The sequence below is a fragment of the Eptatretus burgeri genome, chromosome 13 (assembly GCF_056783735.1).
Source record: "Eptatretus burgeri isolate ZD-2024b chromosome 13, Ebu_testis_v1, whole genome shotgun sequence".
Lineage (NCBI taxonomy): Eukaryota > Metazoa > Chordata > Myxini > Myxiniformes > Myxinidae > Eptatretus > Eptatretus burgeri.
In genome coordinates, this window is record NC_140973.1 from 3,813,088 (window position 1) to 3,832,588 (window position 19,501).

General features: G+C 41.5%; 1 protein-coding gene across 11 annotated transcripts in view; it reads right to left on the reverse strand.

The window, feature by feature from the left end:
- The window catches only part of LOC147013689 (zinc finger protein 385B-like), a 543,756-nt gene that overhangs the window by 35,604 nt on the left and 488,651 nt on the right, over positions 1 to 19,501 (reverse strand). For all 11 annotated transcript variants that reach the window (XM_085850825.1, XM_085850829.1, XM_085850824.1 and 8 more), the window contains 3 exons: positions 16,095 to 16,361; positions 2,295 to 2,458; positions 1 to 66 (listed from right to left, as the gene is read on the reverse strand). The exon at positions 1 to 66 is cut by the window's left edge and continues 36 nt beyond it. In XM_085850825.1, the coding sequence (XP_085706951.1) occupies positions 1 to 66; positions 2,295 to 2,458; positions 16,095 to 16,361 (497 nt within the window). The remainder of the gene's footprint in view (positions 67 to 2,294; positions 2,459 to 16,094; positions 16,362 to 19,501) is intronic.

Consider the following 19,501-nt stretch of genomic DNA (forward strand, 5'->3'; position numbering starts at 1 on the left):
AGGAGCAAACTTCGGCTTCGCAGGTTTGCCGGCCATCTTGTCTTTATGCCTCCGACTGGTGACATGCTGTGGGAAACAAGGAAGCCACAATCAGGGCTTAGCAGAGCACATTATGGACCAGCTGTTGTTCAGGGAGCTTTCTGAACAATAAACAAACAATTTTTGTCATCAAGTCAAGAATAACTGTAGTTTTCACATCTTTTAAGCCTTTACTGTGTAAATTAGTTAAATAATGATGCGCAATCATTGCATTTGACAGCTGCAAGTGGTAAACTCTTACTTGTCAATAGTTCTGAGTTTTTTTTTTTTTGTAAGATTGGAAAACACTTGGACCCAACAAAATAAAAACATAAAATGAACACAAAGCAACTTTGTTAGGATGGTCAGACAGTCAGTCGAGGATTAACTCAGGATCATAACTTTGGGGATGTCATCAGATCATAAAATGATCAAAATAGGTTTCAGTGTAAAAAGAAAACAATTTTTTTCCGGTTGGGACTGATCGGACTTCAACACCGAAAGAGCATCGCAGCGTCAAAATGGACCGGCGATGCAATGGCTCTTCGGATTGCCATGCTTTCTGCTGCTCTCCAAACGCTGCCAAGTTACTGTAAAGAATAACGAGCCTCCTGAAGGAGACTGAAAACTGCATGGATTGTGGATTTCCAATTTTTTGATCTGGATAAAGCTGTGTCAGGATTCATCCAAAAGGGGTGGGAAATATATGATTGGCAGGTCACTGAGGGTGACAGATTGGCAGTCTGCCACACTACAAGTTTGGAACGTCACTGCTCAAGGCCTCGGCTCTTGCTTCCATTCAGCATCAGAAAGAATGCCTTTTAATGTGCCACACTCGTCACTTACACAAGCTTATCACTCGATCCAGTGTCCATGTTTGGCGGCTGAACCCTGAAGCAATGTCTCAGTGGGCCGTGCCATCTCCTGCCTCAAATGGACACTTAACGGTTCCAGTGTTGCCTGCTATCAATTGAAGCTTTTGTCTCTTTGTGCCACTGGGCCATGACTTACCTCAAAGCTTTTATTTCCAAAGGCTTGTGTCCGTGTTGAAGTTCCAAAAGCCTGTTTCAACACAGCTATCTTGGAATTAATGCAAACATTCCAATGGCCTTGGGAGCAAGCGTAAACGTGTGAATGAAAAGAAGGCAGATGGCTTGGCTGCCTCCTGAGCTGATACATCCAAATGGGAGCGCTCTAGGCTTGAAAGCCATCCCCGTGCTTTGCTTTGCACGGCCTTTTCTCTCCATGTAATGGAATGGCATTGGCTGTGATGCTTCGATTCCCCAGAGGTCTTCAAACTAATGTTTGTTGATCATGTGAATTGGAAGTCAGAGTGGCGACGCAGACAATAGGGTGGCAGAAGCACTCGAGTGCAGGTCCAAAATCCAAAACCTTTCCTGTTCCAATCTTTGATTATTTGTTCGACCACATACTACCTGGAAGCATTCTATCCATCGAGCTGCCTTGTTGCATTTGATTCCCACTGAAGTCAGATTCATCTATAAACTACTGTTCTGGTGCCGTGCCAAAATAAAGCATTGCATCTTGGAGTGAGTCATCCATCAGACGAGGGTGTAAACCTTGCTCTGCCACCTGCATTTAGTTTTGAGACATTAAAGATCCTGCAGTTTATTCTTAGTAAGACGAGTTGGCTGTTGTGTGCACAATTTCCCACTCGCGATTCAACTGCCTCAGCATCCATTCCATCCCGCTCCTGCTGTTCGTGTTTCGAGTCAATCTCATCACAACAGCCGGTACTCACGATCCTCTCTACCCTCACCGGTCACGCCTATCCATACGTCTCGTGCCTGTTCCACGTAAATTTATTAATACTGCAGTACATTAACAATGTAAAATATAAATGATGGAGGTTTTAGTTTTTCTTCCAAAAGAGCCTTGCTTTTTTTCCGTGCAATAATGTCCACAGTTAAGTTGCCACTCACCATTATTTATTCCATATACATGTTAATAATAATCAGTTGGTGGCTTGGTCCTGTGGTTCTAGTGAAACAGACATGTATCTGGATTCACGACTTACTCCGATTCTGCACTCGTTCGACATTCTAGAAGACAGCTGAATATTATCCTTCATGTGTTTGTACAACAAAACTTGCTGAGCCGTTGCCCTAAAATAATTTACAAGAAGTGAACAGTCAGAAAAATCAGACAAATCTTATCTTTGTCATCCTGATGCACATGTTGTAAAAATGAAATGTTGAATGAAATAAACGACGTATTTATTGATCAGTTTATATTGATAACATCATAGTTCTTACTTGTTTTAATTGACCTTCTGAGTTGACAAGAACCTCGCAGATGTCGCAGCGGAATGTCCGGCCTTGCAATACACCAGGCCGTTCCGTTGTTCCAGGAGCTTGGGGCAGTATGCGGATTGCGCCACCACCGTTCTTTACCTCAACCATCGCCTTGTGCTTTGAACCTGTTCGGATATGAATGAGGGTTAAACTGACTGCTGAGTATTGGAAGTCAAAATCATGATGGCTGATCAGTTTGGAGAACCAACAAATCATCGATCAGTAATCAATCATTTCAGTTTCACAGTGTGCTATTAACATCTAATAGAACAATATATATATATATATATATATATATATATATATATATATATATATATATATATATATATATATATATATATATATATATATATATGGAACTTTCATGCACAAGGATGATATTCGACCCATCCTGCCTATGCGACACCAATACCCAATACCATCATCAATGTCCACACACAAGATACCTCAAAGTCCTGTCAATATCCCTCTACCCCGATATTGCTCATGCTTCTCAGTACCTATCTAATTCCAATTTTAATCTATCTACCCTTTCTGCCACCACAAACTTTCTAGGGAGACCATTGCATCAACTACATACTCTCTGACTGAAAGAACTCCTATCCACCTGCAAAGTCTTCATCCGCAGCTTGATGGAGCATTGTTCTCCCCTCTGGGCTGGCTCCCCTGCCTCATCTTGCTCAGCTTGACACCATGGAAATCATGGTCTTCAAGATCAATGGAATGTCCTGCAATGAAGCTGAGTCGATGGGGCGACCACTTTGCCATCGTAGACAGGTGGGTGATTTCTCTGTCTTCTACTGCCTCCTTTCTGGTCTTGCACCCTCTGCTCTCTCTGTGCTCACAGTCCACCATCAACCCCCTTCAGGTGACACTACCTAAATCAGGATCGCTGCTCACCTCCTCATTCCTTTATCTTTTTTCACACCTTTGGAACGAACTTCCACATCCTCTTCAATCACATTCTTCCCTCCAGGTCTTCAAGACAGCTGTTCACCACCATCTCACATCGTCCCCAGTTCCAACGCCATGATCCTTTGTACTCCCATTAACACCCACACCCCAATCCCTCCTCCTTCCAAATTTCCAGTTTTCCCTCCTGAGCATTTCCTTCTGTATCCATTTTGTCCACCCCATACACCCTTTCCTGCTTCCATTCCTCCCCACGCCCATTGTTTGTCCAAGTCCCCCTCTACCTTATCCTTCAAATCCACTGTTGGCATCCCCCCCTCTCTATTGTTCCTTTTGTCCTGCTGCGTCCTTATCCGTTCAGTGTATTCGCTTTTCCATGAGCTTCGACTATGAATAAAAAAATGCTCATTACTTGAGCTAAATGTTGGAGTTCATCCCAAAATGATCTTCATTCCTCTTTGTCTCAACATGCTTGGGGCACGTACACAATTACAATATTTAAGATTTCTTCTCCCAAAATAATTTTTAGCGTCATTATTCTACGACTGAATAACTTCACTTCAATCACTTTTTGTATTTATCTTTCTGTGATGAGAGCATCAACGCTCCTTTGATCTCCATACCAGAAATAGTTATATCTTTCTTTGTTACAGTCGATCAGCCTTGTCCGTTGCCCTTTTATCTCCTATCTTGAAAATAACGAATATCAATTCTTCTTCTTCCATTCAGCATTTCAACGACTTATCGACTCCTTCACATCAAAAAAAAAAATTGCAAAAAAAGAATAAACATATTTTAATTTCCACAAATAACAATCTTTTGCTTTTCTTCAAATATAAACTACTAGCAAAGAAGCCATCCTCACGGACTGCTGAATTCCCCACTTCTGGAATGTTCATTTTATGATGACTTGTTCATTATGGCTCCCACTAATTCTGGGAATATGTATTTATTTGGGAAGTATATCTTCACAATGTTCATCACGTTCAGTACCTCTACTTTGTTGTGTCCTCTTATAATGTGATGGAGGATGAGTGAAGCGAGGTCAAGGTCATTTTAATGCGTGAAACACCCTGCAACCCTCGCCTATAGAAAACAGACTTTTTGGAACTCGGCCCGCATTTGCCATGCAATCATCATATGACATTGTTGAAACATTCCACGGGTAGGCGCTCCTGTGATGAAAGTTTGGTGTCGATCACTCAAACAGTTATGGAGAAAAACAAATTTAAAAGTGAATAAAGATGGAAAGTATACCGGGGGAGGGGGGTGAGGGCTTCAGACGATCCCCAACATGGTCAAGGATGGTTGTGGATGCCTATTCAGGTCAGGTATGGGAGCATGCGCCAGAGCAGCACGTCGCTCCGATGCCTATTACTCGTGTTAATGTTAAAACATAAGTTTTGCGTGACATTTCCAACTTTTGGGAGTACTCATTTTTTTTTAACTTCAAAAACATTTCTGGGCATACCTGAAGTACAACCAAAGATTGATTTTTCAACTCATTCCATCCAGCGGTTCACGAGTGCATAGAAGTCAAACAAACACACAAACAGACACTTCTCGTGTTATATACAGTGTGATGAATTGAGTCAAGCCTTTTTTGTCCTCTTTCACTTCCATCCCCCACCAATTTGTCATTTTAGCTCACTGCCTTTGGCTAAGCAGGGAGCTGAGACCTGCGTACAAACACTCAACACAATGTAATTCCCAAAGAAAGGAAAATTGAATGATCGTGCGGTGCCAGTGTTGCAGTTGCTTCGAGAAGAGAGTTCCGAGGGTATAAATCTCATATCGTGATTATGCTGAGCTTCAGCATTGTGGATGACACCACGGCTATTGTGTGACGAGAAACAGTTCCTGTATGGTTTCGATTGTGACATCGTAAGCAAGAGATGGAGTTAATATTGCCTTGAGTGCTTGAGGAATAGAGATAATCTTTCAGAAAACTTGTCAGTGATGTTCTCTGTCCATCGGTTTAGTTACATAATTATAAAGTACTTTAGAACCATTGGTGGCATTAGCATGAAATTTGGAAGAAGCCTTCCATATGCTCGTCAAGTTTTCTCAGGACGTATGTAACTCATAATTGTCAAAATGTCAGAAACAGCCATTTTGTCCAATATTGCAATCAATTCAAAGCATACGATTTCGATCAGAATTGGTAACTAACTTCTTTTCCAGATAAAATTGAGGATGCTATGAAAAATAAGTGAGCCGAGATGATCCACATAATTAGATGTCAGGATTCATTTTACAACAACCAATATATTACGTAGATGTGCATCAGGCCGGGATTGGATGATGAATTTGATCTGCTGGTTGTATCATTGACGAGTCAGTCGTGGCCGTGCCACTGATATGGAGGATTGCGTGGATTAGGGCAGCAATTTTGAATGTGTGTAGGTTACTGGCACACACTATCTCAAATGGTACTGGACGGTCATTAACATCCTCAAGTGAGTGCTAACAGACAAGACAAAAAGCTTTATGTCCCATCCAAAGGATGAAACACCATGATTCTACACCTTGCTTGGAGCAGGAGGAAGACAGTTTGTAGTCGAAGCAGATTACACACTTACACTAAACAGATACAGAAGCATCCAGACTACCTCAAAGCAATCCTGTGATCCCAAAGAGCCAGTGAAAAATTTCATTACTGGCATCTACAGTCCGATTCAAAATGGGCGAAGAACATAAGGAATTAAATAGATTATACAGAAAATTAATTATATTTTTAGCTATTAAAGAGAAAATGAGGGACTCTTGTGTGTTTGGCTGTAATGTTATTGATCAGCATTTTCACATTGATTGTTAAAGTTAAAATGATTACATTAATATTCTGAGGAAGTACGCTCAAACGAAAGAATAAATAAGCAAACATGAAGGTGAAGGCTCATCTAAATGTAAAAAGGCAGTTCCCAATGCAAATTTCCTCCACTAACATAAAGTGAGAGACTTGAATCGTGGCAGAGGGACAGTGCATAGATAGAAATGCCTCATTAGATGCCAAATGTCCGGGGCGTTTCCAGCCATGGGAAGAAAATGGGAACACTGGAGTAGCAAGTCTAGGCCTCAGATATGAGGGTGTCACAAGCCATCTCACAGCCTCCAGTCTGATGGGAATGTGAAACGTGTTTCTGGCTAACAGAAGGCTGTTGGTTTGAAAATATATGACTCTCCATATATGGCTCCACTTCAGATCATCCAGTGAAAAATATTTCATTTAAAAAGGGAGAGAAAAGAAATGTTTTATTTCTGTCTGTCCTTTGTCTGCTGCCTTTGAGAGCTTGTATGTAGGCTACATGACATATCATACATAGACACACATAAATATTTGTATACATACTTCACATGCTGTACGTTGTTTTAATAATTTTGCTGTACAGAGTTAAAAGGAAAGCCCATATTTATGTACAACTAAAATGGCCACCAATCTAACAGTCAGCCATCTTTGATCAGATCACAAAATAAAGTGAGGGGCATGCGATACCATCATGTACTGTGCTTGCACTACGTTTGAACAAAATTGGACCATGCATGTTTGAGAAATGCTTGGGGACACCTTTCAGTAACAAAATGGCCACCAGTCGGCCATCTTGGATCACCAACATCAAAAACACGCCATCCTTTATTATCCGGGTGCCAAATTTGAACAACATCGGTAAATGCATGTCAAAGGAATGGTTGAGGACGTGTTCAACATCGGGGTTGTTTTTTACAACTAAAATGGCCACCAGTCGGCCATCTTGGACCTGATCTTGGAAAAAAAAGGATATGCCTATGTAAGCCATCATTCATTATCTCTTTGCCAAGTTGGAACAACATCGGTGTAAATGCATGTCTGAGAAATGGTTGAGGACGTATTTGACACCGGGTTTTTTTCTTTTTTTACAACTCAAATGACTGCCAGTTGGCCATCTTGGATGTGATGTCAAAAAAACATGATGTGCATATTTATACCATCATTTGTTGTCTTTGTGCCAAGTACGAATAAAATGGGTCAATAGATGTCCGAGATATGGTTCCAGATGCACACACACACGCAAGCACAGACACGAAAATCTCCATAAGTCCCCGTTTTGGACTGTCTAACAGGGCCTAAAAATTCTTCCTAAACACACACACATATATAATATATATATATATATATATATATATATATATATATATATATATATATATATATATATATATATATATATATATATACATGCTGAGACAAAGAATGAATCTCAGGTTCTCTGAAAAACTGTACGAGTGCTCTGCCATCTGAGCTGTCTGGGCAACCTACAAGCTGTATATGCAATTCTTCCACATATAGATGCCACTCTCCTTCCCCTGTTGCTTCCAGGGCACTCGCTGCCAACCATAGGAGCAGCAAGGGCCTGCCCACAAGAGAGTATATATTTCAGTTGTAGCTCCTAGCTGTAATGGTGAGCATCAGCCACGGATGTCTCACAGTAACACCACATAATCTGCAAAGAACAACAGTCTGTCTGCCACCAAAACAATTGTTCTCGCTAATGCAAGATAATCAAACAGAAGGCATGTAGTATGATGGGGTGGATAAATCAAAATGTGTGGAGCATGACGAGTGCTCCCGTGATCTCTAATGGATGTAAAGTCCTATGCAAGTGCACACCAAAGCGTCAATTTTGAACCGGCAGCTTCAGCTTCAAACAGACAGATTTTATGGTCACCATTAGTTAAACATCAAACATAGCTGCCGATCCAGATTTCGCGCTTATTAACCCTCATCAGGATGGCATACCGTATCTTTTATGAATAAATGTTGATGTGTGTATGATTCTGTGTGTTTCCTCCATAACTCCAAAACCATGAAAAGTAGCAGCCTAAAACTTTGCATGCAAACTAACTGAACAACAAGGAAGTGCATGAGTGGAAATTGGGTGCTTTGGTTAATTAAAACACCCCTTTTGAAGATAATTAATGGCCTTATTTAATTATATCTTTTTCAGGCACATCCTCGAACACCTTGCTCTCTGGGGTCCTAAGATGTATCCTGAGTGACCTCGCTGAGGTCTGAAGCTGCCATGTTTTTTAGCCTGCTCAACCACGCCTAAACTTGGAGCAGGCCGCAACAATTTCTTAAAGATAAAGTTTTTTTTTTCACTTTCCTCACTCATATCATCGAATGCCTGCTCATAATCGCGACGAATCGTTGGGTACATTACAATGCATATAAACACCTGGAGACGTGAGCATTCGTGGCATTATTTCATTTCCACACATGCCATAACCTCGAGAATCTCTTAAACTAAGCCGAATTGCAAAATTTAAACTCCAGAATTGAACATAACAGCAGTTCTGACGACTAAAAAGTGTTCATTTGTCGAATTCAGACATAGTTTGGACATTCGGATATACCTCTCGCTTTCCAACTATTTAAATGGAGTGCTTGCTTGAGTGCTTAAGGTGCTTGCCGAGCACCCTACAGTGGATGGCAGTGCAGTTCTTGTCCCAATTGGGATGTACATTCGGCATTTTTAACAAGGTAGAGGTACATGTATGGGTATATTTGGATCTGTAATTTAGGAACTCTGTGCGGGTGTGGGTGTATGCTTGCATGCTTGATTATGCGGGCACCATGGTGGCAAATAAAAGTTTTATTCTGTATCTTGGAGGTTTTAATTTTTAACCTCAGCACTGTACGAGCGATCATATTTCCATTTGTCCTCATGACTGTTTTAAAAGCTATTGGTTGTTTTATATGACTCGGTATGCTATCTGTTTGTCAGTTTCAAGGCAAAATACATTTGATAACACCTGATTTCTGAGCCGTTCACCATATTACATAGTTTTTTTTTAATTAGAGCCAATTTTTTTCCACCTGTCACATGACAATTGTGTGTGTGTGTGTGTGTGTGTGTGTGTGTGTGTGTGTGTGTGTGTGTGTGTGTGTGTGTGTGTGTGTGTGTGTGTGTGTGTGTGTGTGTGTGTTGCTCATGAAGTATAACATATTCTCTGCTCACTCCCCAACCCTCACTACCCCCCAACCCTCGCTCTCTTTGTCCCATCCTTTCTCCATCCCCTCCTAATACAGTGCAGCATCTTCCCACACCTCTCTTTCTCTTTCTGTCTACAAACGTATCTGGATGGTGGTTATGCCCAGATGGTGGTTATCTCCGCAGATATCTGGATGGTGGTTATCTCTGCACGTGTCCAGATGGTGGTTATCTCCATACGTGTTTGGACGGTGGTTATTTCTGGACGGACCTGCCCCTCACACGACCTTACCTTGCCCTCCCATCACGCTGCCTTCCCTTTCCCTCCCCCCACACCTCTTTCCCCTACCTTCATGCTTCCTTTGCTTCCCCCACCCTCCTTACTTCCCCACCCCTCCTCACTCACCACCCCTCTCTCTCCCCCCCCCCTCTTCGTATACATGTTGTCTGGACGGTGGTTATCTCTGGATGGTGGTTTTGTCCGGACAGACCCTCCCCTCACACTGTCTCACCTTGCCCTCCCCTCACACCACCTTCCCTTGACATATCTGGATGGTGGCTATGTTCGGAAGGACGCTCCACTCACACTGCTTTATCTTGCCCTCCCCTCATGCTGCCTTCCCTCGTCTCTCCCTCCCCTCCTTCTTCCTCCCCTCCCCCACACTTAATATTCTCGGCAGTGAAACAACGGGTTGTATTTGCTCGTAAAATTTTTTTTAAACATCTGTGTCTGTTTCACAGCAAAGACATCATATGAGTTCATTGCGAGTGAGTAAAAAATAAAGCTCCTGCACGAGCCTTAAATCAATGTCAAAACAAACAAACAAACATGTTAACACAAACAAACAAACAAACAAACAAACATGTTAACACAAACAAACAAACATGTTAACACAAACAAACAAACAAACATGTTATTAACACAAACAAACATGTTAACCACACAACCGCACACAATCAGGACCAAGCAGATTTGTACATATATTTTTAACAAGTGAACACAACTTCCTGAGGAGTACATTTTTCATCTGTCAATGCACACCCTGTAATCCTGCTTGCATTTTAATTGGTGCCTGGCACAATGCTGATTGTTTAAGCAGCTTATACACGATTAATAAAGGCATCATTTTTGCCTATTACTAAAATTATACGTCTTCCTCTCTTATACTTAATTCGCTGGTCATAACCTCAAAATTTACATATCTGCACTTTTTCTTACACCAAGCCATTTTACAAAGTGGTATGGGATTCAGGTAGAGCTGTTTTACATTACAAAGAATGAAAAAATATATATATATATAACAGGGCAAAGTTAAATATAGGACTTCCTTTGTACGTTTCATTTTATTTTAAATATACAAAGTCAAGACTCCGGAGAAATGAAACGACAGAGGGTTTCGAAGGACACAAAATGTCAGAAAGGCGAGCATAGCAGACATTTAAATGGAATACAAAATGACCTGTAAAAAAGGTAGGAAATGTTGGAAGCTATTTGGGAAGTAAAAAAAACTAAAAAAAAAATCTTGAATTGAAATGGGAGATGACATGAGATAACATTGAGCTGCACCTGAAAGCAGTGGAGGAATGAACATGATTGGGCAAACATGTATCTTTTTTTTCATGCATCACGCAACCTTGTTTGAAAACCAGGCGGCCCCCTGATACTGCATTTCCATGTAATTAAGCCATCCTGATTTGTACCGTCAAGGCGAGCTTGCCCCACATTTTACCCCTATCCAATGTCAGAGTGTGCAGATGTGCGATGGGATGTGGGTCAGCCAATCAGGTGATTTGTTTTGAGTTACAACTGAAAGGAATGATGCAAATGTTTAGTCCACAGGAGTTTCAATTACTCTTTGGCACCGAGAGAAGCACTGAGTAGGCAGACGAGATGGTAGAGGTTGCAACATTAAGGGGGTAAGATGTGAGCTTATTGACAGGTGACAATACACATTGTGTAGCCTGGTGTTGGCTTAATGGTGAGGGTGGTGGGCTTGGGATCCGAGGATCCTGAGTTGAAATCCCATTCAGCTGTTGAATTACTACCAGGTGGGGTTGACTCTGCCTGTCATCCTTCTGAGGTTGGCAAAATGAGTATCCTGTGTCGGAGTGGCGACCTGTCCAGGATTGTGTCCAATAGCCCAGGAGACTGCTTAGGCAGCACCAACGCTCTGCACAGAGTATGGTCCCAATGAATGGATGGAATACACATTCAGGAATATGAAGTCCCTTAAAAGACACAGCATTAATCTCGGGCCTAGCAGCAGATCTCAGATAACGGGCTGAGCTAATGACCCTAGGAGGCCAAGTTGAACCCTCAAGGGTTGTTGAGAAAGAATCTCTTATAGCCACCAAGAACGTGCCCCGATTGGAGCATCAAGTTTTTCACTTCACTTGGATAGATGATAATAATCTGTGGGCTGTGAAAACTGGTTAAAGGTGGAATTATTTCCAAACCAAGTTGAGTGGTGTCTGGAAAGAAGGCAATAGGTAAGTGATTTCACAGGAAGGAAAGAAATGGATTTCCACAGAACATTGTCGTGGATGACCTTCCAAAAGGGACAATGGATCACACAGATTCAATCGACGTGTCATCAACACTGAGTTTATATCAACATTAGTCTGGGACAGCACTGCTTCTGACTTTAAAAGCAGGCCAAAAGGGATCATATCAAACTTTTGATAAAAATCCCCGACTTAAGACCACAGGATAGCATGAGTAACGGAAGAATGAAGGGGATCAACAACCTGGACTTTAAAGGTTTACAAGGAGAGGGTTGTTCGATAAATTCCTGCACTAACTTGGTTGAGCTGGAGAGGAATTAATGGCTGAAAGGAGAAAGGTGCAAGATAGAAGAGAGATGGTCAAATATTTTAAGACCACAAATCAGTCTTCAGTAAGGATGCAGCAGGCTTTGTGTGGCAGACACTTTACGTGTGATGTGAGAAAGAACAATATCCCATTGTGATTTGAACAAAATGATTTAAAGGCCATGATGAGTCCTGTTTTAAATACATTGCCGGGACTAATGGAAGGGCAAGGTGATAGAGGTTCAAAAGGCAGTGGACTGACAGTGGAGCCATGTAACTACAGATGGACAAAACATGCAAGGGGATGAACAAACAGGAAAAGAGGAGAGAGAGGAGGAGAGGAAGCACAGTAATCTGCAACTAAGAAGGTTGGTTTGGGTTAGGTAAGGTTAATGGGGGAAGGGGGGGATTGTGGGTATATTGATGGTGGATATTATGAGATGGTGGTGCACAACTTGCTTGAAGCCCTGGAGGGAAGAGAGGATTGAACAATCTCAGCCAGGTGGTTCCACAATTGGGAGAAAAGAGGAACAGAACAGTGGATGTGGGTGGTAAGCCTTATTTTTGGAGTTTAACCAGGAGGGGATACTGGAAGAACTTGCACATTCTTGAGAAGCTGGGGGTGGTTGAAGGGCCAACAGAACAGAGGGAGTCAAACTGAAGGATAGGCGGTAAAAAACCAGAGGCCACTGACCTGTTTGTAATGCAAGAACAACAGACTTTATGCTTTGACCCCATTGCGGGAGATGAAAATAATGTTGAGAAATTTAGATGCTATAGATTCTAGGAGAGATATGTTTGATATTGGAGCACTAGCCCATAAGGTAGAGCACAATTCCATTGGGTTATGGGTATAAGCCTTGTAGGGTGTGAGAGTTTATGATTTTTCAAGGAATGACATGGAAAAATGGAGGATGTTCAAGCCTGTAATTGGGTTTGGAGGCCAGATTTGTAATATGGTCAGTCCAAGAAGAGTCATGGCTGTTTAGTGATATCTACAGGTTCAAGCTACTCCCAGTGTCTTCCATTGTCCAGACTCCAGTTTAACCTCTTCCAGTGTCTGACCATGAAAATGGATAGGTAGGTTCATTTTATTATCATTCTGGGTGGGACTGTGAATTTTTTTCAAGATTGACAGACATGTTCTATTTAAGAGACCAGTGCCAAATAAATTTCAGATCATCAGAGAGTGCCGCAGTTGCTGTCTGCCTGTCAGTGGGATGGATTGTAAGACAATGTGGAGTCATCTGCAAAAAGGAACAGGTGTACCACAACATTGGAGGGGTCATTTATGTAGATTAAGAACAAGACTGGGCCAAGACACGACCTTGGGACACTCTATGCTCCATACGTATAGGAGAAGGAAGGATTCCATTGAGAACGGTGGTTAACTGCACCAGTGGAGGAAGTAGGAAAGCCAGCTATGAAGGCAGCCTTGTATGCCACAGGCAGTGAGCTTTGTAAGCGGAAGAGGGTGCGAGATTGTGTTGAATGGCTGAGATATGTCCAGGAAGACCTTCTGTTTGAGATATAGGACGAACAACCATTACTGAGAGAAGAAGAGCAGCATGTCCAGAGTTGAGTGACTGGAACAGAATCCAAATTGATCGTCAAAAAGTAAGGCTGTTTGAAAAGAGTAACAACTTGATATCAGCAACAATGGTGGATTCCATGACTCTGCTTGTAATTGTAAGCAAGCTTTCCAGTTTGTAGTTGATAGGTTCTGACTCTGCAAACTTTTAATGAACATGAGTAATGTTTGCTGATCTACAGGGTGGCCTGAAAGTCGCTTTACCCTGCTGAATTTCTCAACCCCCTCCGACCTCCCCGCCGTGGTATACAGCAACATTAACTCACTGACGTGGGAATCAGTAGGAAGTTAGACGGCATGTTGGATCCAAATTTATAATAGTATTAAAGAGCAGTTGGTTGCTTGTGTTTGGGTGTATGAAAGGGCAAACACAGGCTAAATAATTGCTCAAGTTCAGACAACGTTTTTGGGCTCCAGGCAACTCTTTGTGGGGCTTCATCAAGGAGAAAGTGTCGACAGACCGGTAGAGGACGATTGAAGCATTGTGAGCTGCAGTCGTCGCCTCTTTCGCACAGGTGACTCCACAAATGCTGCACAACATGTCTAAGAGGACTTGGTGACAAATTCAGTGGTGCAAGAAGAATGATGGCATGCATTCAGATACAATGATTTGATTAATTATTGGATTTACCGCACAATAAAACCAGTATATTAAATTAGCTTAAGAACGAATGCTTTATTGGGGAAGGGTAAAGTGACTTTCAGGCCACCTTGTACAGGAAGAAGGAAGACAAACAAAGGCAAAGGATGTGCTGAAGAGTACAGAGAGACGAGAAGTAAGAGCAGCAGAGGAGGATTTGAGAATGTACAATGATGCCACCTGGACTCCTCACCGAAGTAGCATCGAGTCCGAATAGTAGTTTAGATTCCTCATTGTTCTGCAGAACCAAACTAGAGGGTTCATAGAACACGATACCCCATGCAGTGTTGAAGTTTCCATTTCAATTCGAATAAAATAATGATTTTAAGGATTGTTTTAAAAATATATGGAAATTTAGCACGATTGAAGATGCCTCTTCGACACATCACCCTTACACACTTAATAACACGATGATGAGTCACAGTTTAGGAGATGGAGGCTTTATTGATCACCAAATGCATCGCCAATCGTCGTCTTCTTCATCCCGACCCTCTCACACGTCACACCCTCTAATGCCATATACTAATAGATAGCATTGTTTTGGGAAGTATTACAGAGGTGATTTGTGTTCTACAGTGTTCAAGTCTATAATTCAAGTAAATAAAGGTTTAAAGGCATACAAGTAAACTAATTCTGAGTTTTACCGCTGTTTTCCCCAGTGTCTATTACATCACCCTATCTAACACGTTACATTAGTTCTTCATATCTAATCTGTCGTTTGTGTGATTTATAATGTCCTTTAAAACAGCTCGGTTTCTGTTTGGAATGATTTTTAATTCAGCTTACTGCCAGACCAGTGTGACCACTCCTTGGCTTTTTTCACAAGATCTTGGCTATTCGTTGTTCACCTTGGCGTCTTGGTTTTCTATAGGTTTTCTTGGCGTATAGGTTTTCTATTATCATCGCTTTTCCGAAACCTTGTGAATTCTTGGCTTTTTCCATTGGCTCACCTTGGCATTTCTGAAAATGAGGAGTGGTCACACTGTGCCAGACAGGCATACATCGTTTAAAAAAAAAAACCCCATCTCACTCCACTCTGCACATGTGAGGCCAGGAAGAATTCTGAGCCAAGGAGCTGTATGTTTAAATGACAAACTTATCTTCCAATTCATGTAAGACAGACAGACGGATGGACGGAAGGACGGAAATAAACTGATTGCTTCAACCCACTTTTCGATTCATGTGCATGGGGTAACAAGGACTTCACTTGGCACAGAATGCCATGTTATCTCATGTGCTATTTTTTTGTGAAGCTCCGTTAAGAACACTTTAAATGTACGGTTCAATACATCATTGTCGCAATCGTCTGCAAAAAACATATCAGCCTTGACTCTCTTTTTATGTTTTAAAAGCTCAGTCTGAGGCAACATTTTGTTTTGGGGGGAGAGGATGGGGATGTTATTGAGGAAAAAAAAACAAGTACTCTTTGTTGAAGGCTGCTCAATGACCAAAGTGGGATGGGAGGAACTAGCGAACTAGCTCACTTTGTTGAAGGATACAGGGATCGTTAATGTCCACCAGCAATCAATTCCAGCAGACGGATCCTTCGGTTGACGTTCATCCAAGGGATGGCACACGTGATACAATGCTGTACTTGGGATTCACCGATCTGACAGTTTATAGACGGATTGAGAACCAAACACAGATTTGACAGCTCAAATGCAAGTGCACAAGTTGTGCACCATCCCGTCGGACCTTGAATTGACAATTGCAATTAAATATTACACGTGTTTCAACAATAAATATTTCATTTTATACACAGTCTCTCAAAAGGACGAGCATTTGAAAACCCACTCATTGGACGTGTTAAAAATTGTTACAACACAAATAGATACCGCTGTAATGTGCTTCCAGCTGCGACGCAGAGTTCACAGCCACTTTGCACAAGGAGCAGTAGAGCAGTCGCTTGGCCTTTTCTTCTTCAGTTTCACCAGGCCGTTTGGTGATGCTCGTCACTCCCTGAGTTGTGACTTTAGCTGTTGTAATGCCACCAATGGTAGAGGTTTGTGGAGTTGGAGGGGTGTCTGCCCGCTGGCCATTTGATTGAGGTTTCGGAGCTGGCAATGCCAACTGTACTTGAACAGCAGACTTATTATTGGAATCTATGGGGAAAGAGAAGGAAAGATAAACAGGGAGGTTTGTTCAAGTAATTAACAACAGTAACCCATAGAGAGGAGCATACAAGCCTCTATTTAAAGCTCATCTTCAATACATGTTTTTGCCTCCAAAAAAAAGAAAAAATTATACATACATATATATATATATATATATATATATATATATATATATATATATATATATATATATATATATATATATACTGAAACGCAAAAGAAACTTACCACCTTTTAAACCTTCAAATATCAACAATAACACTGCGTGTAGTAAATGTGTGAACTTATTTGTGGACAATAGTGTCCTCACTGTCAGACAAAATGGTCACGGATGGTCACTTGAACCTTCAATGGTCACTTCATAGCACAGCTGTTGAACAGCCGTTTTGACTGTCAGTGATTAGCCAAGGGGTACGGGATGATTTTAATGAGCTACATGTGATGTCTTGATATTGGCTTTAAAAAGGCCAGTGCAAAATGGGCATTTCAATCAACATGCCACGATTGTCAAGGGATCAACGGCAGTGTGCCTTGGGCATACTGCAAGGTGGATTGAGCTACCGTGAGGTGGCACGTCGCCTTGGCTCTTCACACCAGACGATATCAGCCCTGGTAGATAGAGACACCCTCCACAACTCTGCAGATCACAGACCTCGATCAGGGAGGCCAAGAGTCACCACTGCAAGGCAGGACAGGCAGATGGTCCGAAGTCAGATGGCTTCAGACATTGAGGACTGAGTGGGACAGAATCCTGCAGGAATCCATCCAAAGACTGGTAGGCAGTATGCGCCGACGATGCACTACCTGTATCCAAAACAATGGTGGCCACATACGCTATTGAAAGGGAACTGACATTGCACCCTGTGCTGTTCTCTACTGTGAAACAAACTTATGAGATGGTGTATCTTGGTCAAAAACTTGACATGTCATCAATAAAATGCCAATGTTTCAACTCGCAATTGTTGGTTTGTTTTATTTTGAACTGTTACAATTTTATTACATTTCAAACAAGTGGTAAGTTTCTTTTGCGTTTCAGTATATATATATATATATATATATATATATATATATATATATATATATATATATATATATATATATATATATATATATATATATATATATATATATATACATATTCAAACAACTACTGGGCCGGTGTATACCCCGGTTAAAATAGGTGTACCATATCCCTGTGTCGTAAGAGGCGACCAGGGTTGCGTCAGGAAGGGCATCCGGTGTAAAACATGTGCCAAATCACTATGCGGATCATATGGATGATCTGCTGTGGCGACCCCCAACGGGGGCAGCCGAGAGAAGAAATATATATGTATATATATATGTATATATATATATATGTATATATACATATACTGTATATATATATATATATATATATATATATATATATATATATATATATATATATATATATATATATGGAGTGAGAGACAGAGAGAGAGAGAGAGAGAGAGAGAGAGAGAGAGAGAGAGAGAGAGAGAGAGAGAGAGAGAGAGAGAGAGAGAGAGAGAGAGAGAGAGAGAGAGAGAGACAGAGACAGAGACAGAGACAGAGACAGAGACAGAGACAGACAGAGACAGAGACAGAGACAGAGACAGAGACAGACATAGACAGAGAGAGAGACAGAGAGACAGAGAGAGAGAGAGAGACAGAGAGAGAGAGAGATTGATTGTAGATTCTCCAAGTGTGATTGCATCAACGTGGAGGTCACAGAAGGTGCAGTGGCCACTGTGATTGCAGTGCAGGAACCACACATCACTGGTCAAAGTTTCACTGGGATATTTTTTTCCAAAAAAGCAACAACAAATTGCTTGCTGAGTCCAAAAACTTTTCATTACGTTTGGTCCAGTTTGTTAGGAACAATCAATGTATAGTTGTGCTTGTGCACAGTGTAGACAAACACTTCCTTCATCACACAATTCAGGTTGAGCTTTCCTTTAGCCCGGCAAAAAATTTCCAACAAGAAAACTACAGGTGGATTACCTTGATGATTTTGGCATGTCTCACCATCAATGACAAAAACATTTAACTTCACACTTAATATTTGCTAAATGATGCAATTTCATTTTCCAAGTTACACACACACACACACACACACACACACACACACACACACACTTACAAACACACACATACACACACACACACACACACACACACACACACACACACACACACACACACACACACACACACACACACACACACACACACACACACACACACACTTTCATAAATAACATGTGGTTTCTTTAAAATATACAAGCTTTCTCATATCCTGTTGAACTTAAACCTCAGACCTTAGGTTTTCAAGCCAACAACCAAACCACCACGCCGTTGTAATTCCTGGACATCAGCTTTGCATTAACGTGTTGCTTCTCTCCAACGGAAAAGCTGAATTTTCTTTGTCACGGAATCAATTATACCCTGAGCACTGTACGCGTGCCTTCACCACTGGTATTCCTCCCTTCAAACACGAATTTCCTCTCTCGCCTTCTGAGCCCATCACCAGACTCATGTTTTATCCCCATGCTCAATCTAATCCATGATGACTCTCTGATGACACAAAAGGGATGGTCGAGCCATTTTACTCTTGCTGCCTCTTCTCTTCCTTTACTCCTTGTAGTGTTTCTGATTATATTTTATAAACGAGTGGATTCATGTGCTTTCGCCGCATTCTACGGAGGTAACTCCATAAGCACTGCCTCTTATTAAAAAAAAAAAAAAAACTAAAAATGCTTCTGAAAACAGAAAGTTTCACCATGCATCTCCCTGTTGGGTTTGCTAAACTATGATAAATCGCATAAATAAATCTGCGCTGATCAACGTGCCTGAAAACGGACCGTCTGTTTCTTACAATGTCGTGGGTGATGCACGGATCTTGGGTTCACCGCCTTGAACCTGAAACGAAGTGCCAAATCGATGAAATGACTTCATCAAGATCAACTTCCGGTCAGTAAGAAACTCAAGACACAAGCTTTGACAGGTGACGTCATGCTGACTGTCTTACTAGACGTCGTACGTCTCATGGTCTTGGAATCGGAGGGACAGACTTCCACTCATTCATTACATCAAATCTGTCCGAACACCGACACGGCAAGAGTCTT